Source organism: Vigna unguiculata, chromosome 2 (genome assembly GCF_037176805.1).
Source record: "Vigna unguiculata cultivar grain cowpea cultivar isolate G323 ecotype 2 chromosome 2, ASM3717680v1, whole genome shotgun sequence".
Taxonomy (NCBI): domain Eukaryota; kingdom Viridiplantae; phylum Streptophyta; class Magnoliopsida; order Fabales; family Fabaceae; genus Vigna; species Vigna unguiculata.
In genome coordinates this window covers 7031777-7057972 of record NC_140793.1, presented here as the reverse complement: position 1 = coordinate 7057972, position 26196 = coordinate 7031777, and the positions used below count along the sequence as shown (strand labels likewise).

The following is a 26196-nucleotide window of genomic DNA, read 5'->3' as shown; positions in this document are numbered from 1 at the left end:
TCTTATTGCACTTTCAAGCATCAAATAAGTCGAATTCCATCTTGTAATCACATCTAATCTCAAACCAATGCTCATATTTATGCCAACATCACTAACACATTCTTTGAATTTGAGAGTTCTTCCATCCGATGATTTAACATACTTAACACTCTCTCTAATGTTATGAAGTGCTTTGTCAACCACCTTTAAACCATCTTGAACTATCAAATTAAGAGTATGAGCACAACATCGAACGTGAAAAAACTCACCATCACATAATAAATTTCTCTGAACACAAAGATGGCTTTTTAAAATATCTTGCAAGGTATTATTAGCAGAAGCATTGTCCAAGGTAATGGTGAAAATTTTCTTATCAATACCCCATTGCTTTAGGCAATCAAATACAACACTTTCTAGTTCAGCACCCGTGTGTGGTGGTTTCATTCGACAAAAGTTCAGAATCTTACTTGTCAATTTCCAGTTTTCATCAACAAAATGTGCAGTTAGGCAAATATAACCCTCAGAAGTAATTGCAGTCCAAACATCAGAAGTTAAACAAATTCTATTAGGAATCCTAGACATGATTTGCTTAACTTTATCCCTCTCTTCAATGTATTCCTTCTCCACATCTAAAACAGTGGTGTTCCTACATTTCATGTCAACATCTGGATTAATGTATTTTATCCACTCCCTAATTCCTTCATACTCAACGAAATTATAAGGAAGACCATGTTTAATTATGGCTCTCGTAAGTAACTTAAGATGAACCTTTTGATTGATTTTTCGTGTCCCAAACTTTCCTTCTTGATCAAGACTGAGATCCACATCTAAGTTTGCAATACTTTTACATGAATCGATATGACGACTTAAATGTGAAGTCCCATAATTGTTTTTGGTTTTAGGGTTTTTGCCAACTTTATAGTGATGGCCACAATACTTACACGTAGCCTTTTCAATTCCATCCTTGTCTTTACCTATTCTTGTGAAAAAGTTCCAAACATTTGATACTTCTTTTTTATTTGTGGCAGTACTTTCAGATGGACAAGGAGTTTCAGATACAAGATCATCATCCAAATTCAAAGGGTTACTCTTAGAGGGATCCATATTTTAAAGCTATTCCACACAACTGCATAAAATATTTTAGAATTTAATCCTCATTGTAATAGTTAAAATTGCTAGATAATATAGATAGCTAAACAATATAATTAGACATTTTTCACTATGAAGATGTCTATATTGGAATTAGTATACAAAATCAAAATACAAATAGGCACACCAAGAACTTACAAACACAGAAGTTACACAAATGATAATATATACAGAAGTTAAGTTATTCAATAGTTTCCATTTGAAAATATTTCATACTGAGGTATCAAAGATAATATATACCAAAAGTACTGTAACATTTACCCATCTCCCAAGATCTTGTACATGCACTATGAGCCCAACTTTAATAAAAAGAAAATTAAGTAAATCAGGGAAGTTCATCTGAGATGGTAAACACACCTTTTTCATAGAAGATACAAATTTATTGTTTATAATACCAGCCTGAAAAACATCATATCGAAGTCAACAACGATGTAATGAAAAAAAGTCCATTAATATTATGCCTAGTTCACAGAATGCACTTAAAAGCTTTTACAAAAAAGGCAGAACTAGATGTCAAGAAGCTTTTAAGCACAAACAGATTCATGTTAATAATCAACTTAGATTCTGCATCAGTACGTTGGTTACTGCTAAGGAAAAAGAAACAAAACCTTCTAAATAATGACACGTATCTAAACGAAAAAAGGAGAAGAAAGATAGGACAAAAAAATATACTAACAAAATGTTTGTGTTTACCCATTTTTCAACATCTGTATCAACCATCTACCATAGTTTTAAAAACATAGGTTTTCACCACTCTCAAAAATTGTAATAAAAAACAAATAGGGAACCGAAGTGGCTAAAAGTAGCTAAAATAAAATAAATACAATAGCTAAAACATAATTTTCACAGCCCAAATAGAACACAAACTTTATCATTTGTTTAACCCAATACTGTTTAACAAAATGAAACCTAATTCAATCAATTAAGAGTAACTTTGTTACTTACTACGATTAAAAGTAATTGCATGATTTTTGTTTTTTTACTTTACATTTTTTACACACGTGAGCCCCTCACTTTTACCATGTACGTATCCAAAGTTGTAACGTGAATGCAACATTTGATTTTCCAGTAGAAGGGGCTTTGGTCTGGTTCAATCATTCTCACAATTTTCTTTGTTTCATTCAAATCATTTACCCACTCCTTTTCTTTTTTCTCCTTTTCTCATAAGGGTAACTAGTAAAACCTTCCATCTCAGGTGAAAAATGCATCTCTGTAGTTAAGGTACACTTTCACAGAAAATTCACCTCTTCACATGTAACCAACTTAAGATGAGAGATCTTATCTGTAACATGTAACTAGTAATAAATAATCAGCTTTGAAAATGAATGAAGGCTTAGATTTTTATTAATTAAGATATTGATATTGTTAGGATCCAACAATCCATTTCTTTTACCTAAACAAGTTATAAAATAACAAGACATTTTCAGTAATATGCTGAGATTGCCCATAAAACACAACTTAAAGAATTAGTATACAAAATCAAACTACAAATAGTTTTACTTGACTACAAACTACCCTAGATCTTTAACCATTCTTTTTTTAATCTTTGCTGTTGAGGATGTTCCAAAATAATAGACTTGTTGCATTTATATAATCGTTTATTAGAAACATCTATATACACAGAAGATCAGAAAGTTTGACCTCAAAAAATGAATTATGACTTTGTCTGCCAATCAAATATTTAGATGAAACAAGACAAGAATTCTCAATAATCCATATTGTAGTCTAATCACAAAAGAAAGAAATCACTAATTCATCAACAGAATTTGCAGAATATAAACATTTCAAACATATTCTCCCATAGACAATAATATAGCTAAAATGGATATGTTAACATAGCAAACTATTCTTGCTAGACACTGTAAGACACAGAAATGGACCCTACAACTAAGATTTATTCCCTATATCCCCCAACCCCCGGATCAGTGAAATCTGAAAATTCTATCTCCTATAGAAACTTCCCATATTCAAATTGTTACGATATATTCATATAAGCATGCTACCTGAATGCTAATACTTCCACAAGTTCTAAATCAACTTGAAAATTAAGAGAACCCAGAATAGTTAGGCTTTAAACAACCATAAACTTTACTACAAACACTTAAATATATAACTAATTTCATAATTACCCACTTTTGATTGGTACAACACTGAGATTACTTACCCCTATTTCTTCTTTGATATAATATCACGAAAGTTGCTCTATATCAGAATTGCAGTCCAAAAACTGGAGAAAAAAATTGCAAAAGGGGATTTGTAGTTAGATTTCAAAGAGGTATTCTTAGTCACAGACAAAAGGGTTACCTTTGATATCACTTTTTCGTTGACGAATCAGGATTCTCCTCTTCTATCACTATCACCACCGCTCTACACCGTCGTATGTTGCCGTCAAGCTTCGTCGTAGACGGTGGCGGTTGGAAAACGTTAGATATAGCTTGAAGTTGGGTGAAAGAAATTTAGGAAGAAGAATAGTTGTTGAAGGAAGAAGACGCGTGTACATTGTTTTTTGAATGAAGAGCGGTTATGAGGGGGCTACCCGGCCCTAACTTGTCCTAACCCACTGCTTGGGGGGCTTTGGGGGTCAGGGGCTTTAAAAAAGCCCCCTGATAAGTGGGCCACAAAAATGGGGCTTAACTTTACAGGGGGCCAGGGCTGGCCCAGGGGCTAAAATAAAAAATGACAGCTCTAAAAGTGACTGTCATGTGTCACTTTGTGATTTTTTTAATTTTTTTATATTTTATATTTAATTTTTAATTTTTTAATTTTAAAAAAATTTGTTCATGTGTCAAGTCATGACATGTGGCAGAGTCAATGCCACATGTCAAGCCTATGTCACTATCATCTGTCAAGTTAATATTATTACCATGTGTTAGTATCTCGTATCATATATTCGATTCAATCTCAATTTTTGTTAAATTTGTTCAATTTAGTCCAAATTTTTGTTATTTTTGTTTAATTCAATCCCAATTTTGTCCCTCTCCAAACTGATCAAATTTAATTTTTACATAAATATTATACATTATTTTAATTAAAATTCACATTTACATTAAATATTTCTTTTATTATTTTTATACCAAACGTAACTACACTTTTGGAAGGAAATTATTAGATTTATGCTTTATTTTTGCTACATGTAAAAAATAGGGTTAGAGTAGTTTAAAATTAGAAGAAAAATACTTCATTATTTTTAAAATTAGAAGGAAGATTCTTCATTAGTTTTTGAATGATAAGGAAAATTCTTAATTATTTTTAAAATTAGAAGGAAATCTTCATTATTTTTAAAATTAGAAGAAAAATTCTTTATTATTTATAAAACTAGTAGGAAAATTCTTCTTCATTTTTAAAATTAGAAGGAAAATTCTTCATTATTTTTAAACCAATTCTAAACCTATTTTTTACATGTAGCAACCATTAAACATAAATCTAATAACTTCTTTCTAATAATATAATTATGGTTGGTTTAAAAATAATGAAAGAAATATTTAATGTAAATTTAAATTTTAATAAAAAATTTAGTATAACATTTATATAAAAATTAAGTTTGATCAATTTAGAGAGGGGCGAAATTGGGATTGAATTGAACAAAAATAAGGATTAGATTGAATAAAATTAACAAAAATTGGGACTGAGTAGAATATAAAACATGAGACACTAACACGTGGCAATTGTACTGACTTTACATGTGGCAATGACACTAGCTTGACACTGTCACGTGTCATAATGCTGACTTGACAGGTGGACAACTTTTTTAAAAAGTAAAAAAGTTTTAAAAAATAAATTAAAAAAACCACAAAGTGACATATAACAGTCATTTTTTACCACAATTTACAAAAATTAAGACCTTTTTGAACATTTCAAAAAAATGAAGACGGAAGTGAACAAAGTTTACATGTTGCGCAATCTCATAATCTTCTTCACCAACTATTTGAGGTTGAATCTGAAGGATCTACTGCTGGATAGATACCTTTGGCGGTTAATCCTCTTGATAGTACAATAGTAGCATCTAAATGTGCAAATGTTGTAGCAGGAGCAATGTTTATTAAATCGTCTACAGGTACACAAACTGCTTGAATAGAAGTTATGGACCCTTCTTTAGTATAAGTGATTCTTTTTTGTAAAGAACCATTTCAGTATTAAGAGTGGGTTGATAACCCATATTTGGTTTAGTTAGTTTTCTTTGTAGCTTTTTATATTCTCTTTTGTAAACGTTCTTATCATCACTCTCAATAGAAAGTTCTGGTTTTTGTAATATGGTATCAGTAGAGAATTAAGTCTTTGTTTCCCCTTTTGGGTTCTCTCTTTTCCGTTCTTTACCCTTATTTCATTTTCTTGCGGTTTCCATTGCTTCTACTGCCGCCTCAATCAATTCTTCCACAACCATTGTCAAAGAACCTCATCACGATCTTACCCATCCTCTTTTCTTACACCATTCAAATGGTCACGACCTCCTTCTCACTTTGCAGCCCTTAGATCACACAAATTACGTCACTTGGAGTCATTCGACGAGGGTTGCTCTCTCTGTCAAGAACAAACTTCTGCTCATCGATGGAACCCTAACTGCACCTTCAGACGATGATCCTTCTTTCGCTACTTGGTCAAGGGCAAATAACATCATTATCTCATGGTCATACAACTCGATTTCGAAAGAGATTATGACAAGCATCCTCTTCGCCTCCACTACTCATCAGATCAGGGAAGATCTCCGAACCCGGTTCTATCGCAAAAATGGTTTTCCTTCAGTAACTTCACTCTTCATGTTCACAGCTGTGCTTGTGTTGTTGACTTAACATTGACATCTTTTCTCACTGGGTTTGTCTCCATTTGCTGATACCTCCACTCTTCAGTATTGGGTCAGTTTCATATTCTTCACTCTTTTGTTCATTCTTCTTGTGGGGTGTTCATGATCACTTCATTGTGCATACTAATATCCCAAAGTATTTATCTTGTTTTGATGATCATATATCTTCTCATGTTTCATGACTCAAGTCTGAGGATGTGCATGCATTTTTGTTTTTCTTGATGGTCAATGTGGAAGAAATTTTTGTTTTTCTTCAACAGAATGCTGCGTTTTTGTTGTTCTTTCTTTCTCTTTTGTTTTATGGGACTTCCTTAAGACATGATTATGGAGGTTCTGATGGTGTTCCAAGAAGTGGAGACATTTTTCTTTTTTTGTGAAACAACCTAATGGGTTTTATGCCTGGCCATTACTTTAATGGGTTTTTCTTTCTTTGTTAGTTTACAACTAGGGGCTCTGTGTTGATGTTTATTTTGATAAATGAGACGGCATAATTTACAATATATCAGAAAGAATATGGTTTTACGATTCTGTTTATACACCATTGATTTAATTGCAATTATGTTGTCCTAAGGTTTATATTTTTGTTGTCAAGGTTCAATGGTATATTATTCCTTTTTTTAGTAATTTCTGGAAATGTATATAAATTCTTTGAATGGTGTTCCTTTCTGTACTTGTTGACAGCAACAAGAAATTGATGAAAGTTGTTGAGAGTGTAATTTTGTTTTTCGGAAGGTTGTAAATTAGAGACACAACTGGAAGCTGTCTCTCACATTTCATGAATGAGAACATCTGTGTTGAGAAGTTGAATATTTGGAGATGTAGAGGTCATAAATTTAACAAATTGTGTGGATATGTGCTTTGAATAGATAATGTAATGTATGATGTAACATGCATAAACTTTGGGTGCTTTGTTCATCAGAAATCTGTGAATCTCCTTGTTAATACAAATAGGTGACATTGGTGTTTCATATTCTAAGTTTTTTCTTGTTCTTCTGTAGGATGGGTAAAACAATTGAGTTGTATGGATTTCCTAATTATGTGAAAGCTTGTGATGTGAAGATATTTGTAGAGAATTATAGTGGTAAAGGAAGTATCGCAGTTATGAAGCTAAGACATGGGAAAGGTCGGTCTGGAAGAGCATTCGCTATTATTCAATTCATCACAGAAGACTGTGCTACACATATGATGGGGATGGCTAAAAACCTTTCAGGAGGATTGCGGTATGGAAAGGCTTATTTAAAAGCTCGGGAAATGGAGAGTGATATTGATCGAAAGCTAAGAATGGATTTGCCTGGTTTGGAAGGTGTGAAACTGTATTTTGGCTGCCAGATATCCAAAGGAGGATTTTCTGTTTTGGAGACAATTCAGGATGTGAGTTTAAATTTTGGGAGTGGAAAGAGAAAGGTGGAGCTGAAATTTTCGTATAACCTGGTGCAATACAAGCTTCAGCTTTCATACGAGAACATTTGGAAGGTTGAGCTGCTTCGACCACGGAATAAAACTGCATGTTATCTCCTTCTTCAGGTAATCAAATTTGTTTTTTTATTAGCTTAAGACAAATTTCGTTTCTTAATAAACTTAATGATGGATGTGTTAAAAATAAGGCTACTGTGAATTGGAGTTTGGTGTTATTAACTGGTTAGTCTTGCTTGCTAGTGTAACACTAATATTTTTCGCTTTATTAAGTTTAATAACTATATAAATAACCCTATTTCGAATAATAAGTTTTTAAAATAAAATTTCTCACCACTTTATTAAAATTCAAGCAAAAATTGTAAAATAAATGTGAAACAAAACTCTAAGACTACCAATACTATTGATTCTACTCCAAACTCTCATTCTTCTTTGGTGTGCATCACCATTTTAGATAGGAAAATTATTTGTTGACAATCATCACAATCATACTCCTGTGTAAAGAACACAATCATCACATTAAAAAAATGCAAACACAAATAAAACAGAAGGGCAAGCTAACATAACAAAGCAAAAACCTCATTTTTTGAAAAATAACTCAAAAGTGTTTAAAGTTTGGAACGTATAAAAATATAACTTTTCCTTCAAATCCTTTCCTTGATCAAATGTAAATCTTATTGAAGTTTATGAAGTAGATTCCCATAAAACAGACAATTAAAACCCCTATCTCTCCTTACCAGAGTTTTTCTCATATCACTTTAACACATCTCATTTCTGACTAAGAAAATGGAACTCGCTCCAAACTCAATAGTATTATATAACTCTGTTTGTACACACTCTAGGTGTGGCTCATTATTTTACAATACAATGAATATTTTACATTTGTGAGAATTAAGAATCTCTCAGCCTAGGAGAGATTCATGGAAAAAAAACCGTTCTACATATCTACCCCAAAAATTTATGAGCCAAATTCAACTTATACACTCTTTTCACTTTTTTTAAAACCCCCCGAGCCCAGCGGAAAGAATGGCCCGCCTGGCAGAAAAAGAATGGCGGTTGCTCTTGAGAATTGAATGAGACCTCCCAGTTACCATACCATACGGACACTCTAACCAATTGAGTTACAAACTCCTCGTTTTACTTATAATTTTCTAGGGTCAGCACTAGTTAAAAGATCCCTTGCATGCCAAAGCATCATGATCCATGACCATGGTGAACCAGAACTCATTTACCAAAAAACAAGAAACAAAACAACAGGACACAAAACATGTGAAATGAGGAAGACATGTAGTTATTTATTCTATAAGATTTTACTTAAAGCCAGCTACTTCATCTCTCATTATGAATTCTTGTCAAATTCTAAGACTGTCTTTGTATTTTCCTATTACTGGTGTGATTGACAAATGCTGAATCTTATTTATTTTTCTTCAATTGTTAGTTACTTGGTGCTCCCAGGATATTTGAGTATGACGTGCACATGTCGGCAGATGTATCTGACAGTGTATTTGATAAATCTTCGTACAACTACAAAAAATATATCCTTGATGAGGAATGGACCAGAACAATAGATTTCACTAAAGACAGTTGTATTGGGCAGTCCTCCGCCATATGTCTGGAGTTTCCTAGTGGCCAAAATTTACCAAATTTCAAGGATATCTTTGCTTATTATGAGCAAAGTGAGAGGCAATACACACTACACCCAGGAGTTCCCTTTTCTCAAAATTGGGGTCTTGTCCCCATTGTTGCTCCCCAAGGTGTTGAAATACCATTTGAGATCTTGTTTAAAGTCAATTCATTGGTTCAGCATGTATGTCTTGCGGGACGTGCACTTAATGATGACTTCTATCGCTTGGTTGATCCGCGCACAATGCCCCTTGATTTTATTGAAAATGCTTTAGAAAAGATGTACTACTCTAAGGAATTCTGTTATGATCCCACGAAGTGGTTTAATGATAAGTACAAAAGGTACCTTAAATCAAATTCAAAGAATGGTCCTCGGTGGCCTGCAATATCTTTGGATAAAGGGTTGGTATATGTTCGCAGGGTTCAGATCACACCTTGCAAAGTTTACTTTTGTGGTCCAGAGGTTAATGTCTCAAATCGTGTTCTCCGTCACTTTCATGAACATTTGGATAACTTTATACGTGTTTCGTTTGTCGATGAGGAGTTGGATAAACTGTTTTCAACTGAATTATCATCCCGTGCACAGAACAAGAAAACTGACTTGTACACAAGAATTCTTGACATCCTTAAAAATGGCATTGTTATTGGCGACAAGAAGTTTGAATTTCTAGCATTCTCATCAAGTCAGTTGCGGGAGAATTCTCTCTGGATGTTTGCTCCTACAGGGAGGCACACTGCCGCATCCATAAGGAGTTGGATGGGAAATTTTAACAATATTAGGAATGTTGCAAAGTATGCTGCTAGGCTGGGACAATCTTTTGGTTCATCTACTGAAACTCTAAGCGTCCCTAGACATGAAATTGAAATTATTGAGGATGTGAGGAGGACTTGTGATGGAAAGGAATATGTCTTCTCTGATGGTATTGGGAAAATATCTCTTAAATTTGCCAGGAGAGTGGCTAGAAAATGCGGCTATCATGGCACTCCATCTGCCTTTCAGATTCGTTACGGTGGTTACAAAGGAGTTGTAGCTGTTGATCCAACATCACGTTTTAAGTTATCACTGAGGAATAGCATGCGGAAGTATGATTCAGATAACACCAAGTTAGATGTTTTGGGTCGTAGTAAGTTTCAGCCTTGTTATCTGAATCGGCAGTTAATTACTCTCTTATCCACTCTTGGCATCAATGATGGTGTTTTTGAGAAAAAACAAAGGGAAGCTATGTATCAACTGAACACTATACTAAAAGATTCATTGAAGGCACAAGAAGTTCTGGACTTAATGCCTGCTGGGGAGATCACCAATGTCCTGAAGAAGCTCCTGATTTGTGGCTACAAGCCTAGTGAGGAACCATTCCTTTCAATGATGCTGCAAATATTTAGGGCATCAAAACTGTCGGAATTGCGACTCAAATCCAAGATCTTTATTCCAAAAGGAAGAGCAATGATGGGATGCCTAGATGAAACTAGTACCCTGGAATATGGTCAAGTATTTGTGCAGATTTCCAACAATAGGCTGCGGGGTCTATTTGATGATTCTTTGCCCTATAATTTGCCAAAAAAATACTCTGTTACAGGTAAGGTGGTAGTAGCTAAAAACCCTTGCTTGCACCCTGGTGATGTTCGTGTTTTAGAAGCTGTGGATGTGCCAGATTTGCACCACATGGTGGACTGTGTTGTTTTCCCTCAAAAAGGACCGAGGTAAGATGCTTAAATATTTCTGTTTCTATGAGCGTTCAACACTATGTTATGGAATGATGTAATTTAAAGATTGTATGGTGTTAGTAGGATATTAAATGTATAACTACAAACTGTTAGAAGTTGTTAGAATACCGGTGTCAAATGCATAACCTTTTTCTCTCAAATTAATCTATTGAATAAGAATATTCTTTCTTTTAAATTAATCCTTTAAAGTGTGTGCAATAAAGTTTTTATAGTCTCTAAAATTCAAATAAATGAAAGTGGTGAATAGTGCTTCCGTAGCTGCAATCTATATTGCTTTTATATGTTTATGCGTGTTAACAAATGCTTGCGATATTTGGTAAACTAGGATTGGAGCTTGGAATTTATTGGAATTAAAGAGACCTAGAGAATGAGTAGAAAGCATTATTTTATATGAATATGTATTTTATGCTGTTTGCTCTTCCATTGCATTATTTTATTCTATTTTTCGTGGTAAGCTGTCAATTTTGTTTAATGGAGCATTGCTAGGCAGTTGCAGTTTTCTTGTTGCCTGAAATAATTCAGTTTTGCTCTGGTTCTGTTTGCTATGTTACTTCAGCAACTATCAGTATGAAATCATATGTCCAAGTACATCTTTTCTTTGTGCAGATTTCTCCTGTAAATTGAAATGCTGATATTTTGGGTAGTTAAATGCTTTATAATTTCCTTTTGAAATGTCTACCTATACCACTCTAGTAATCGATTTTCGTTATCAGACCTCATCCAAATGAGTGTTCGGGAAGTGATCTGGATGGAGATATCTACTTTGTCTGTTGGGACCCTGAATTGATTCCTTCCCTTCAAATCCCACCAATGGACTATACTCCTTCCCCAACTGTAGAATTGGATCATGATGTGACAATTGAGGTATCATGACTCGTGATGCTTCCTCTTCTTCCTCTACATTCCTATGTTTAAACTTAAATACCTGCCCCAGTATTCAACACTATCCATGCGTTGTTAGGTTCTTTTTTCTTGTATTTATTTTGTGACGGTTTTGTTTGTGCAGGAGGTTGAGGAGTATTTTACGAATTACATTGTGAATGACAGTCTGGGAATAATTGCCAATGCACACACTGTCTTTGCCGACAACCAACCAAGAAAAGCCATGTCTGAAGAATGTCTTAAGCTTGCAAAGCTGTTTTCAACAGCCGTCGACTTTCCAAAAACTGGTGTTCCAGCTGTTATTCCTCGTGTACTGTATGTCAAAGAATATCCTGACTTTATGGAGAAGTCTGACAAAGAAACCTATATATCACCAAATGTAATAGGAAAGCTCTATAGAGAAGTTATAGAAGCAATTTCATCAAGTGATGGTGGCTCTATTTCATCCTTCACCCGAGAGGTCGCGAGAACGTCTTACGACTTTGACATGGAAGTTGATGGCTTCTTGGATTATGTCGATGATGCTTTCTATCACAAAACCAATTATGACTACAAGTTGGGAAATCTGATGGATTACTATGGCATCAAAACTGAAGCTGAAATCCTCAGCGGTAATATCATTAAACTGTCAAAATCCTTCAACAAAAGGAGGGATGCAGAAGCAATAAATAAAGCTGTGACATCCCTAAGGAAAGACGCTCGGTCATGGTTCAATGAGGGCAATAATGGTGATGATGAATATGCAAAAGCTTCTGCATGGTACCATGTTACTTACCATCCAAGTTACTGGGGTTGCTACAACCAGGGGATGGGTAGGGATCATTATCTAAGTTTCCCATGGTGTGTTTTCCCTCAGCTTCTCCAAATCAAGAAGAAGGTCTTCAATAGAAGGTACTCTTAGGCATGCATATGGATAACTTTGGACTTTGCATTACCTATTTTCCACTTGGATTTCTGGGGGCACTCATTACTAGTATCAGTGTATAAGGAACTACCGGTATAAAGTTTCTATCATTGACGATTTCCAATTTTATATATTACTTTAGAGACAAATATATTTATCCTAAAAGAATGTAAACAAAAGAAAGAAAATGATATAAGATACTTGTTTTAATAGCTAATTTAGAAAAAATAAATATAAACATTACTAAAAGGAAAAGTGTTTACAAATTGAAAGAATGGATTCTAAATAAATAATAAGCAAATACCATAAAACTAAAAAAAAAAAGGAGATAAGAGCACAAATAAATAAATCAAAGTAAAGGAAGAACTTAAATGTGTTCATGTAAAAGATTGATATTTTGATATTAGAAAAAAAAAATAGTATACTGCTAATTTTTCGTTCTAAAATATTATATTCATTCAACACTATATAGACTATATACTTCACTCAAAAACAAATTTGATTACACCACCTGTTATGAATCTCTTTGGTGAGCACAATGTCTTCAAATTAGTTTCCACCTATTAAACTTTAATATTTTCAACTAAAAGTCTAAGTAGACTAAATAAAACTAATCTGAATCGATACAAATATATTTATAAATATTTTAATACAATATACAATTCACGTTAATTAAGAGAAATTATAAAATGTCTAATAAAAACATTTGGAAAATTTTAAAACGTAAATGACTGTTTTAAATAATTTAATCCAAGCACATATTAGTTTTCAAATAAAATTTCATCCCAACCATGCTCGAGATTATATTGTTATTAGAAGATCATTTAGTTCTCAATTTATGTTTACCAAAAATTAATTTATTAATTACTCATTATACCACAAAAATAGTATTACATAATTGTGGCATAGTTTCACCCAAGACGAATTTGATTACTTTAGCTTTATCCTTTTCTAAGTCAACACTCTAGTCCCGTAATCCAAACTTATGCAACAAGGAGTTATACTTGATTTGCGGAGAAAAAGGGAAAAGTAAAACAATCCAACCAAGAATCTGTAGTAGCTTTCTTTAAGAAACTCATTTTTTTTTTGCTAAAGAATAATTGAAAAAATCACATAAAAAAAAAGAGTATTGATTAAATTCATAGTTATGTATACTTGTGCTACATAACACAGTCCATTGTTTCCATTTACATTTTTTCTTTTAAAAATTTTAAATATAATTTTTTTAAAGTAGTGTTCGTTTGAAAATTCTTAGAAGATTTTTTTTTTCTTTTATATATTGACCATATTCCTCAATTATCACTATATTTGAAACATCTTAACAAATTTAAGTTGAAAGTCGAGTACCTTCTTAATGTTGAATATAGGATAGATAGTAAGGTTCTTAAGAACCTTTCAAAGTCCCTGAAGAGTAAAAAAATTCCTCAGCTGCGTACTTCTTGTTGAAATATATTTTTTCATTTAAATACCTTGTCATTTAATTTTGGCTTCAGTCAGGTCACATTATCATTTCTTCTTTCTTCTTACCTTAAACTCGTCGATGACTTATGCATTTTCTATTCCATTTTAACCAACAAATTAAAAGGGATTGGAGAGTGAAAAATGATTTAATCCATAAGATAGAAACGGAAACATGGAAGTAATGGTCATGTCGTACTATTAACAACAAATTATTTTTTAATAAAAATTGAATTAAAATCTCTAAATTTATTGGTTAATAGATAAATTAAATGACACTAGTTGATCTTGTTTTGAAAACAGGTGAATGAATGGAAAGATGATCCATAATAATAAAAAAAAAAAGTAAGAAATAAAACTAAAATAAAATAAAATATAAAAAATAATATATATATATATATATATATATATATATATATATATATATATATATAGATATAGTTAAGTATTATTATATATTTTGAACTCTAAACTTATGGTCATTTAAAAAGATATTATTAAAATAATAAAAATAACAAAATATAAATTTTATTTTTTTAATTGATTTTTTATTTACTTTTTTTTTACTTAGTTTTCTTAATTTTGATATTTTTCAATTAAGTTTTGATTCGATTAAGTTAATTTCTTAACTGCATTATGCGACTCTTGTTTTCTTAAATATTGATGTTTTAGAAATGTACAATTTTATAATAAATATAAAATAATATTAAAAAAATAAAATCATTTTTCATTTTTCAATAATGCTATTTTATATTAATTATGAAACATTACACATAGAGAAAAGATTACGTAATAAAAAAACATCACTTTCTTTACTTTCTTTTATTAATAATAAAGTTAAAATATGAGACCCATTAGAAAAATAATAATTTTTTAAATATTTAATAGATTTAAAAACAATTAATGTAAACCATCATAAGACTTAATCAAATTTATATTTTATATTTATTTATTTTTAATTTCTTTTTTACCTCTTATAATGTAAATGAATTTTATTTTTTGTTACTTTTCTAGATTTTTACTTCTAATCAATCACCTAGGTGAGTGATGTATTGTATTTTTTTTCGTGGAACCTTACCAAAGTCTTCCAATGAAGGAATAAGTGATGCAGAAAAAGTTAACAACAGCTTGTGAAAGAAGGAGTCGTGCTTGATTGGTCGGTGAAAAGAAAACAATAAAGTGATGATGTACGGATTAGTACTTCTATGTGATTTTATTATTGGATTATTCAATTTATTATTTAATTATTACTTTACTATTATTTTCTTTTTCTTTCCTTTCAATCCACTTTATTTGATATATATATATATATATATATATATATTTATATATTAGTTTAGTTTTTATTTTTTTTCAAAATCAGAGATATAATAATAATGTAAGTTTCAATGTCGATTTAGATGGAAAAATATTTTATTCTTTTCATGAACAGGAAACTATATTTTTTTTTTTACTTGAGTAAAAATCATGAAAAAGGATTTTTTTGTTAAAATGAAATTGTTTCTTGAATTAGACGCATTTAATTTCACGTAATTTAGTTAAATATATATTTTGTATAAAATTGTGATATGACAACAATTAAATGAATATTCTCTTTTTATTTTTGTGTCTGTTGGTTTCCTTTAGCTCACTGCACTTTGTACACGTGTAAAGAGATCAGTATCTGGTGCGGTAAGCTACACCGAAATCCTTGCAAATTAACCCTAGATTTTTGTTTTTTTGACTACCTAAAATCCACACCGTAACAGTGTCGAATCACTGATAATCATTATAATCATTCTAAAAGTTTATTTTAAGAAAATCTATATAAATTGCTTTACTCACTACACTCTTCAAGGAGTGTTCATTGCAGTGCTTGTGTCGTTGTTGGCTTCACTTCGACGTCTTTTCTCGTACTCAGTTTGTCTCAAAATATACCTTCAGTAAATATTTGGGTAAGTTTCAGATTCTTCATTCTTTTGCTCATTCTTCTTGTGGGGTGTTCTTGATCACTTGATTATGCTTACTCATATGCCAAAGTCTTTATCTTGTCATTTGATGGTAAGTTATGTACTCATGGTTTCATGACTGAAGTGTGACGATGTACATTGCTCACCAAGAATGTCTTGATGGTTGTGTGCAAGAACTTTTTGTTTTTCCTTAACAAAATGTTACATTTTTGTTGTTTATTTCTTTGTTTTCGCTTGGGTCTTCTTTTAAGACATGTTTGATCGTAAGGTTTTATTTATCTGTTTTTTTTTTCTTTTAGTTTAAGAAAAATGGAGAACAAAATATTTGTTGGATTTTATACCAACATATTATAGCGGTTCTGATGGTGTTCCAAGGGTGGAGACAGTTTTTCTGAAACATCCTAATGGCTTTTATGTCTAGCCGTTACGTTTTCTTTCTTTGTTAGTTTTTACGGTGAAATGTTTTTCCTGAAAGAAACTGTAAACTTAAACACTCATTTTGCGGTGTATTGGGGTGGAAGGAAGACCGGGTTCTGAAGAGGAAAAGGAAAAGTTGAGAAAAAAAAATGATAGATTTGTAATAAGTGATGCCGTGAGAAAACAAGAGAGAAATGTAAAGAAAATTTCGTGAAAGGAAAATGAAAGAAAAACTATCTGTTTTTGTTCTGTGTTTCTGTTCTGAATTTGACGTGTTTCGTTATATCAATGTCCTGGAACGTTTTACAGAACATGACTGGACTATATGAACTCTTTGCATATTTAAGAATGAAAGCAAAAAAGTTCAGTTCATTTTTAGGAAACTCAGTGACCTCAAGAATAAAATATGGTATCTATATATATGGACTTCATTTTGTTTCTAAAACTTTTGCTGCTTGGAAAATAAATTTCAGTTTCGAAATGTTAGTACTTTGTAGACAACAACTCTATAATCTTTGTGAAAAAACTTTATTCACGTCTTGTGTTATTGTTCATACAATACATAATATATTTATAGACCCACATTTTCTTACCATTGTACTCTCAACGGCTATAAACGGCTAACTCATTAACTACCTAGACTCCAACGGCTAGTGCATTAACCACTCACAACGGCTAGTTTCTTACATCGGCTAGTTACCCATAATGGTTAACACATTTAAGTTTATTAAAAACCCAACAAAACTCCCCCCGTAAACTTAAATGCTTCTTTTATTCTCAATCTCCGTTCCTTTATTCTTCATCACGGCTTCCAACGTGCAATAACTCTTCTCACATTGTGCTTGTCCCTTTCATGAATAGTTAAGTTCTTCACTTTCTTCATGACTGACTTCCCTTTCACTTTATCTATGGTCGACATGTACTTCGCTTTCTCTGTGGCTAACTTGTTCTCTGCTCTCTCAGTTTTTGCATTCTTATTGGCAAACTTATTCTTCTCTTTGGTCGACTTGTTACTCATTGGGTTCTTTGTCTTTGTGACCGACTTGTCGTTAACTGAGTTCTTGTCAATAGGCCGACTTCCTTTTGAAAGATTAGACCACACCCACGTATTGTTGTGCTCAATCTCCTCATCCATTTCTAGTCGCCACTTCTCATCTTGCACCTCCAGTGCAGCTCTCAGATCCTTCTCAACTTGTAACTGTTCTTGCAAACTTGAAACATCTTCTTCAAATTCCAAGTGCTGCTTTTGCAAAGTCTGCTTCCTTCTCTCTAAGCTTGCTTGTAGAATTAAATTGTCTCTAACCTCCTTTTCAATACTTTGTTGCAAGTCTCTTTCTGCAATTTCTAACCTTTGGATTAGAAGCTCTTCTTCTTTAAATTCTGAGCTACTCAAGCTTTTCACATGCTCCACCGAGCTATCTGAGTAATCCACTTGCTCCACCAACTTATCCGAGCTATGTAGGCGTTCCACCAAGTTAACCAAGTTGGCCTCATGCTCCACCATGGTGTCTAGGGTATCTACATGCTCCACCACCCTGTGTGGCCTATCTGCATGTCTCACCATCCTATGCAACTGACTTGGTTGTGTTACCGAGCTATCCACACTACTTGACTGTCTTGTCGAGTTATCGACTATTCTCAGCCTTCTTGTTGAATTCTCCATGCTACTTGGTCTTCTTGCCGAATTCACCACTTGCTTATGCTCGACTCCCGAGCTACGCGCCATCATCAACAATGTCGCTTCTTCTTCAACATCTTTTGTGAGGTTGATCGTCTCTTCCTTTCTACTTTCAGATCTACAGTCTTTGGCAAAATGTCCGGATTTACCACAACTGAAACACTTGTCCGAGTAGCACTCCTTTGCATAATGACCATACTTGCCACACTTGAAGCACTCAACATTTGAGTTGCTTGATTGACCTCCTCTCCATGGACCTCGTCCTCTTCCGTGCCAATTTTGTTGACCAGATTGTTCTTTCTCTTCTTGTCCCCAACTTTTACCACTAGGACTGCTTCTTATACTTCCTCAATATCGTCCTCTACCTTGAGTGTTCTGAGCTTTCTCATCTTTAATTAACATCTTCGTTTGGAGTAATTGATCAAGTGGCTCCCACTTCTTCTTTCATTGTTCGTGTGCTTCAAGAGATCCTGCAAGCTCTTCAACCGTGAGCTTTGATAGGTCCTTGGACTCCTCAATCGCGCACACCACATTCTCAAAGTCGTTTGTCAATGACCTCAAAATCTTCTCCACAACTCGGCTAGCAGGTAACGTCTCTCCGATTCTAGCAAGTTGGTTTGCCACGGTTTCAACTCGAGTAATATACTCGGCTACTCCTTCGGTCTCTTTCATTCTCATGCTCTCTAACTCGCCCCTGAGTGTTTGAAGTCGCACCTGGTTCACTCGGTCATCTCCCTTATAGGTCTTCTCCAAAATATCCCACGCTTCTTTTGAAGATTTGGCACTTGCAATCTTCTCAAAGCCAGACTCGTCCACAGCTTGGTACAGGATGTACAAAGCTACCTTGTTCTTCACACGTGCGTCTTTCAGCACTTTCAACTGGGCATTTGACCAACCTGTAGTGTTGGTTGGTTCATCGAAACCATCTTCAACCACCTCCCAATTTTCTTGGGATCTAAGAAGGGCCTTCATTTTGAGACTCCAATTGTCATAGTTGACAACCTTTGTCAACTTGGGCAGGGAAACACTGTTTGTAAGACTGACCATCTCACTATCTTTTTTCTCAAACACTTAGGTCTCTAGCTCTCTTTTCTCAAACACTCAAACTCTCTAGCTCTCTCTTTTTTCCACTCAGACACTCAAGTTAACTGGCTCTTTATACCACTTTGTTAGTACTTTGTAGACAACAGCTCTATAATCTTGTGAAAAAACTTTATTCACGTCTTGTGTTATTGTTTATTCATACAATACATAATATATTTATAGACCCACATTTCCTTATCATTGTACTCTCAACGGCTATAAACGACTAACTCATTAATTACCTAGACTCCAACGGCTAGTGCATTAACCACTCATAACGACTAGTTTCTTACAACGGCTAGTTACCCATAATGGTTAACACATTTAAGTTTATTAAAAACCCAACATGAAAAACATCACTTTTGATTGTATGACATCATACATATGTTTTTGTGGTTTGACGGTAAGGGCTTATTGCATATTTAAGTTACATCTTTAACATTCTGGTAGTAGGGAGGATAAGAGTATACTGGGTTTCAATGTTAATCATTAGTTTGAAACACTTTTCTCAGTTTGTACGTGCAAGAACATCACATGCATTAAAGAACTGAATGTGTGAAAACATGTTGTTTCTCAATTAGGCCTACACTCAACTTATGTTTAGTTTAGTCATTCAGAAACACTTCTAGTAGTTGCAGATGTAGAGATCATAAATTTAACAAATTGTGTATATGCATTAAATATTTAATGTCCTGTATATGTACTTGAATAACATTCATTGAGAGATAATTCTATCATAAGGAAGTCATTAAGTTGTTGCAGATGTAGAGGTCATAAATTTTACAAATTGTGTATATGTGCATTAAATATATAATGTTATGTAAATGTACTTGAATAACATTCATAAACTTTCACTATTTTATTCATCAGAAATCTGTGAATCTCCTTGTTAATACAAATAGATATCTTTTAATTACTCGGTGTGACATTGCTGTTTCATATTCTAAATTTTTTCTTGTTCTTCTGCTCAGGTAAGGCAAAAGACTTTGCATTTAGGATGGGTAAAACAATTGAGTTGTACGGATTTCCTATTTCTGTTAAAGCGCCTGATGTGAAGAAATTTGTAGAGAATTTTACTGGTGAAGGAACTATCCAAACTATGAAGGTAAGGCATGGGAAAGGTCGGGCTCCAAGAGCATTCGCTATTATTCAATTCACCACAGAAGACTTTGCTGCATCTATGATGTCGAGAGCTAATAACGTTTCAAGAGCATTGCGGTATGGAGCCGCTTATTTAAAGGCTAGGGTAATGGAAAGAGATATTGATCCAAAGCTAAGTGTGGATGTGGCTAGTTTGAAAGGTGTGAAACTGTATTTTGGCTGCCAGATCTCTAAAGGAGGGTTTGCTGTTTTGGAGAGAATGCAGAATGTCAGTTTAAGTTTTGGGAGTGGAAAGAGCAAGGTGGAGTTGAAATTTCCGCATGACTTTGTGCAATACAAACTTCAGCTTTCATACGAGAACATTTGGAAGGTTGATCTGCTTCGACCACGGGATAAAACTGCACGTTATCTCCTCCTTCAGGTAGTCAAATTTGTTTTTCATTAGCTTAAGACAATTTTTGATTTCTTAGTGAACTTATTGACGGGTATGTTGAAAAAATAATGCTACTGTGAATTGGAGTAGAATCATGGCAAATACATTGCTTGGGTTTTGAATCCTTGCTTGCTAAAGCACCAGTTAAATCCCTCGCATGTCAAAGCATCATGGTGAACCAGAACTCATTTACCAAAAATAAACAACAGAGCACAAAACATTTGAAATGAGGAAGATATGTAGCTATTTATTGCATAAGATTTTACTTAAAGCCAACTACTTCAATTCTCATTAGATTTTACCAAAAATAGTATTGATGTGATGGACAAATGCTGAATCTTATTCATTTTGCTTCAATTGCTAGTTACTTGGTGCCCCCCGGATATTTGAGAACGATGCATTTACGTGCACAGATGAATATGAATATGACAATATATTTGAGAATCCTTTGTACAACTACTACAAAGATGTCCCTGATGAGCAATGGACAAGAACAACAGATTTCACTACGGGTAGTTGTATTGGGCAGTCCTCTGCCATATGTCTGGAGCTTCCTAGTGGCCAGAATTTACCAAATTTCAAGGATATCTTTGCTTATTATGAGCAAAGTGAGAGGCAATACACATTACAGGCAGGAGTTCCCTTTTCTAAAAATCGGGGTCTTGTCCCCATTGTTGCTCCTCGAGGTGTTGAAATACCATTTGACATCTTGTTCAAAGTCAATTCATTGGTTCAGCATGTATGTCTTGCAGGACCTGCACTCAATGGTGACTTCTATCGCTTGGTTGATCCGGGCAGAATGCCCCTTGATTTTATTGAAAATGCCTTGGAAAAAATGTACTACTCTAAGGAATTCTGTTATGATCCCACAAAGTGGTTGACTGATCAGTACAAAAGGTACCTTCAATCAAATTCAAAGAATCGTCCTCGGTCGCCTGCAATATCTTTGGATACAGGGTTGGTGTATGTTCGCAGGGTTCAGATCACCCCTTGCAAAGTTTACTTTTGTGGTCCGGAGATTAACGTCTCAAATCGTGTTCTCCGTGAGTTCCATAAACATTTAGATAACTTTATTCGTGTTTCATTTGTCGATGAGGAGTTGGATAAACTGTTTTCAACTGATTTATCATCACGTGCACAGAATAAGAAAACTGACTTATACAAAAGAATTCTTGACATCCTTAAAAGTGGCATTGTTATTGGCGATAAGAAGTTTGAATTTCTGGCATTTTCATCAAGTCAGTTGCGGGAAAACTCTCTCTGGATGTTTGCTCCTACAGAGACTGGATACACTGCCGAAGACATAAGGAATTGGATGGGAGATTTTAGCAAGATTAGGAATGTTGCAAAGTATGCTGCTAGGCTGGGACAATCTTTTGGTTCATCTACTGAAACTCTAAGCGTCCCTGTGTATGAAATTGAAATTATTCCGGATGTGAGGAGGACTTGTGATGGAAAGGAATATGTCTTCTCTGATGGTATTGGGAAAATCTCTCTTGAATTTGCCAAGAGAGTGGCTAAAAAATGTGGCTATGATTGCACTCCATCTGCCTTTCAGATTCGTTACGGTGGTTACAAAGGAGTTGTAGCTGTTGATCCAACATCACGTTTTAAGTTATCACTGAGGAATAGCATGCGGAAGTATGATTCAGATAACACCAAGTTAGATGTTTTGGGTCGTAGTAAGTTTCAGCCTTGTTATCTGAATCGGCAGTTAATTACTCTCTTATCCACTCTTGGCATCAGGGATGGTGTTTTTGAGAAAAAACAAAGAGAAGCTGTGGATCAACTGAACACTATACTAACAGATTCATTGAAAGCGCAGGAAGTTCTGGACTTAATGTCTTCTGGGGAGATCACCAATGTTCTGAAGGAGATGCTCATTTGTGGCTACAAGCCTAATGAGGAACCATTCCTTTCAATGATGCTGCAAATGTTTAGAGCCTCAAAACTGTTGGAATTGCGACTCAAATCCAGGATCTTTATTCCAAAAGGAAGAGCGATGATGGGATGTCTAGATGAAACTTGTACCCTGAAATATGGTCAAGTATTTGTGCAGTTTTCTGGCAATAGGCTGCAGAATCTATCTGATGATTCTTTTTCCTATGATTTGCCAAAAAGTTATATGGTTAATGGTCAGGTGGTAGTAGCCAAAAACCCTTGCTTGCACCCTGGTGATGTGCGTGTTTTACAAGCTGTGGATGTGCCAGCTTTGTACCATATGGTGGACTGTGTTGTTTTCCCTCAAAAGGGACAAAGGTAATTATTTAACATTTAAAGATTGTGTGCAATAAAGAATTTTATAGTCTCTAAAATTCAAATAATAAATGAGAGTGGTGGAATAATGTTTCCTTAGTTTTTTTTTTTTTTTTTTTTATGATTATTATGGGTGTTAAAAATTGTGTGTTATTTGGGAAACTGGGATTGGAACCCTTTTACCTTAAAACTTTCCTCTAACTATCCACCAACATTTATCTCTCAAATTCTACAATGTGTATAGAAAGGAAAAAGGAGGGCAGCCATCAAGTTGGTAAGTGGATATATAACTTTACTGCGTATAATACAAATGAATTTTCAACAGAACTTTTCAGCAGAGGCTTTGAGTATCAGATATTTATTTCCTTAAATTTTCTTTTAACTGTGTATTGATACCACTCTGATAACTGATTTTTAATATTAGACCTCATCCAAATGAATGTTCGGGAAGTGATCTGGATGGAGATATCTACTTTGTTTGTTGGGACCCTGAATTGATTCCTTCCCGCCAAATCCCACCAATGGACTATACTCCTTCCCCAACTACAGAGCTGGATGAAGATGTGAAAATTGAGGTATCGTTCTCAAAGCTTGACATCCATAGGCAATTTTTTATGTATTCTTAGCATTTTTTTGGTATTACAACCGTTACCTTGATAGAATAGATTATGTGGTTGCTTAATAACACCATTACATTTACATTTGGTTATGACAAACTTATTCTTTAACTTGCATTGCTTGTCTTTTTATACCCTCATTTTTTCAGTGACCATGCACATTTTTATCTATAAAATTTCACCCATTGTTTTGTAGCTATCTTCATTGTTCACTATTTTTACTCTTGTCCAGTAGTTAAAAAATATTTGAGTCCCCTTAATTTCTATAGGTTTTTAGGGACTATTAAAATTGTGGTGAAAATTGTTAGTTTTTGTGTAAAATTTTGATTGGAGAATTTTCTTGTTAATCTAAAATTTTTGTAGATTTCATGACTACTGAAATTAAAATACCTGTCCCAATATTCAGCACTATCCATGAGTTGTTAGGTTCTTTTTATCTTATTTGTTTTGTCCTGCAGCTTAAAATTATGTATAGAAGTTTGTGACTGCTTTCTTTGTGCAGCATGTTCAAGAGTACTTTACCAATTACATAGTCAATGATAGTCTGGGAATAATTGCCAATGCGCACACTGTCTTTGCTGACAAACAACCAGGAAAAGCCATGTCTGAAGAATGTCTTAAGCTTGCAAAGCTGTTTTCAACCGCGGTCGACTTTCCAAAAACTGGTGTTCCAGCTGTTATTCCTCGTGAATTGTATGTCAAAGAATATCCTGACTTCATGGAGAAATCTGACAAAGTCACCTATAAATCGCCTAATGTAATAGGAAAGCTCTATAGGGAAGTTAAAGAGGCAATTTCATCAAGTGATGGTAGCTCTATTTCATCCTTCACCCGGGAGGTCGCGAGAAGGTCTTATGACGTTGACATGGAAGTTGATGGCTTCATGGATTATGTTGATGATGCTTTCTATCACAAAACCAATTATGACTACAAGTTGGGAAATCTTATGGACTACTATGGCATCAAAACTGAAGCTGAAATCCTCAGCGGTAATATCATGAAACTTGCAAAATCCTTCAACAAAAGGAGGGATGCAGAAGCAATCAATATGGCTGTGAGGTCCCTAAGGAAAGAGGCCAGGTCCTGGTTCAATGAGGGTAGTTATGGAGTGGATTCTGGAAGTGTTGATGATGCATATGCAAAAGCTTCTGCTTGGTACCATGTTACTTATCATCCAAGTTACTGGGGTTCCTACAATGAAGAAATGAATAGGGATCATTATCTGAGTTTTCCATGGTGTGTTTATCCTCAGCTTCTCCAGATCAAGAAGGAGAAAGTCTCCAATAGAAGGTACTCTTCGGCATACAGATTGAGTGGGTTGCATTTGTATTGATCACAACTAGCTGTGAACGGATGTTTTATGGAATAGATGTAGATATTGCGTTAGTATGAAGGACTTGCTTTGTGTAAATGTGGCTTTTAATGATTTCGTTGCAGCATCCTACATTAATCTTACACTTTTGTTAGTTGTAGAAAGAGTTATGATAAGGGTTACTTACGAAGGAGAAAAAGAAAAGAAAACTTTTGCGTAATATCACCTCCACTTTTTGGAGCATTTAGCAAGCCAAATCACAAGATCTTTAAAAACTTGTTTTTATTGTTTTGATAATCTGGAGTCTCTTTCGAGTGAGTTTTAGTTACTGATAGTCGATTAAGCTCTTTAAAACGCCTGGGAGCTCTTAAAGTAAGCAAAGTCAACTAAGCACGGTGTAATGCCAATAGATTATATTCATTTACTTTTAAAGTTGTTAACTACAGAAGTTTCAATTAGTAAGTCTTTGTAAAATATGTTGAAGATAGTAAGCACGATAGAACTAACACAACACATTAACATGGACTTCTTAGTTTGGATTTTGGTTTCAATGTATTTACTTCTACCTTGTGCTATTGGACTTTTAACGTATTTATGGTAACTTGTTATCTACCATTAACAAAAAATTTCTAATGTATTTTCAATATTTTTATTATTAAAGAATAATTTATATTTAAGATATTAACTCCTTTATTCTATACAATTTTTTTATTCTTAATTTTATCCTTTAAAAATTTTTAATTGTTGGGTCATTTAATAAATTATTAAAGTGTTAATTATTTTCTGTACTTTTGTTTTTCTTTATGATTTTTAATTATTTGGTCATTTAATAAAGTTAAATTTATGAAATTATATTTTACTTTTATTTATTAAAATATTATTATTTAAAAATAATATATATTTATTAACGATACAAATTGTTTATCCATATAAAAATTCTATCTTTGTTTTCTTAATCAACTTAAACTATGATAAGCATCTCTGAAAATTATTTTAAATATTACTTGATTTTTAAATTAAAATATAATTACTTCTTTTTATAACATTCCATTTAGTAGTATAAAACTAATAATATAAGACATTTCATAATAATATTCAAAGGTAGATTTTATGGAATAAAAAGTATATTAATACAGTTTTTTAAGAGTTCAGATTAAAAAATATACCATTTATACAACATCAAACCTTTAAAGGTATCCCTATACTGAATGTACAACCCTTCATAGATCTGCTACAAGCTTACAACTCTAACTACAAACTTCTCATCTCTCATAGGTGTTTCTAAACCCGTATCTTCATCTGCTCCGACCAAAATGATGATCATCGCAAAAGAAGAAAACAACACAAGAACACATAGTGCAAGAGTAAGCTAGTATACAAAAGAGTTATCCTAAGACCATTAAAATATATCAATTATAA

At 33.6% G+C, this 26196-nt stretch overlaps 3 protein-coding genes across 3 annotated transcripts; 2 read left to right on the top strand and 1 right to left on the bottom strand.

The window, feature by feature from the left end:
* Positions 1-5293: 5293 nt before the first annotated feature.
* On the top strand, positions 5294-12622 carry LOC114173223 (putative RNA-dependent RNA polymerase 1). The gene is made up of 5 exons (XM_028057488.2): positions 5294-5978; positions 6925-7450; positions 8778-10663; positions 11401-11551; positions 11694-12622. Exons 2-5 carry the CDS (start codon positions 6926-6928, stop codon positions 12468-12470), a joined length of 3339 nt encoding a protein of 1112 aa, XP_027913289.2. The 5' UTR covers positions 5294-5978; position 6925; the 3' UTR covers positions 12471-12622.
* Positions 12623-15652: 3030 nt separating this feature from the next.
* LOC114173336 (putative RNA-dependent RNA polymerase 1) lies at positions 15653-24907 on the top strand. The gene is made up of 5 exons (XM_028057655.2): positions 15653-15865; positions 20030-20580; positions 20957-22851; positions 23273-23423; positions 23968-24907. The coding sequence occupies exons 2-5, from the start codon at positions 20056-20058 to the stop codon at positions 24796-24798; spliced, it is 3402 nt and encodes a 1133-aa protein (XP_027913456.1). The 5' UTR covers positions 15653-15865; positions 20030-20055; the 3' UTR covers positions 24799-24907.
* LOC146888285 (uncharacterized) lies at positions 18420-19022 on the bottom strand. Its single transcript, XM_085670035.1, has one exon. The coding sequence runs from the start codon at positions 19020-19022 to the stop codon at positions 18420-18422; it is 603 nt and encodes a 200-aa protein (XP_085526161.1).
* Positions 24908-26196: the final 1289 nt, after the last annotated feature.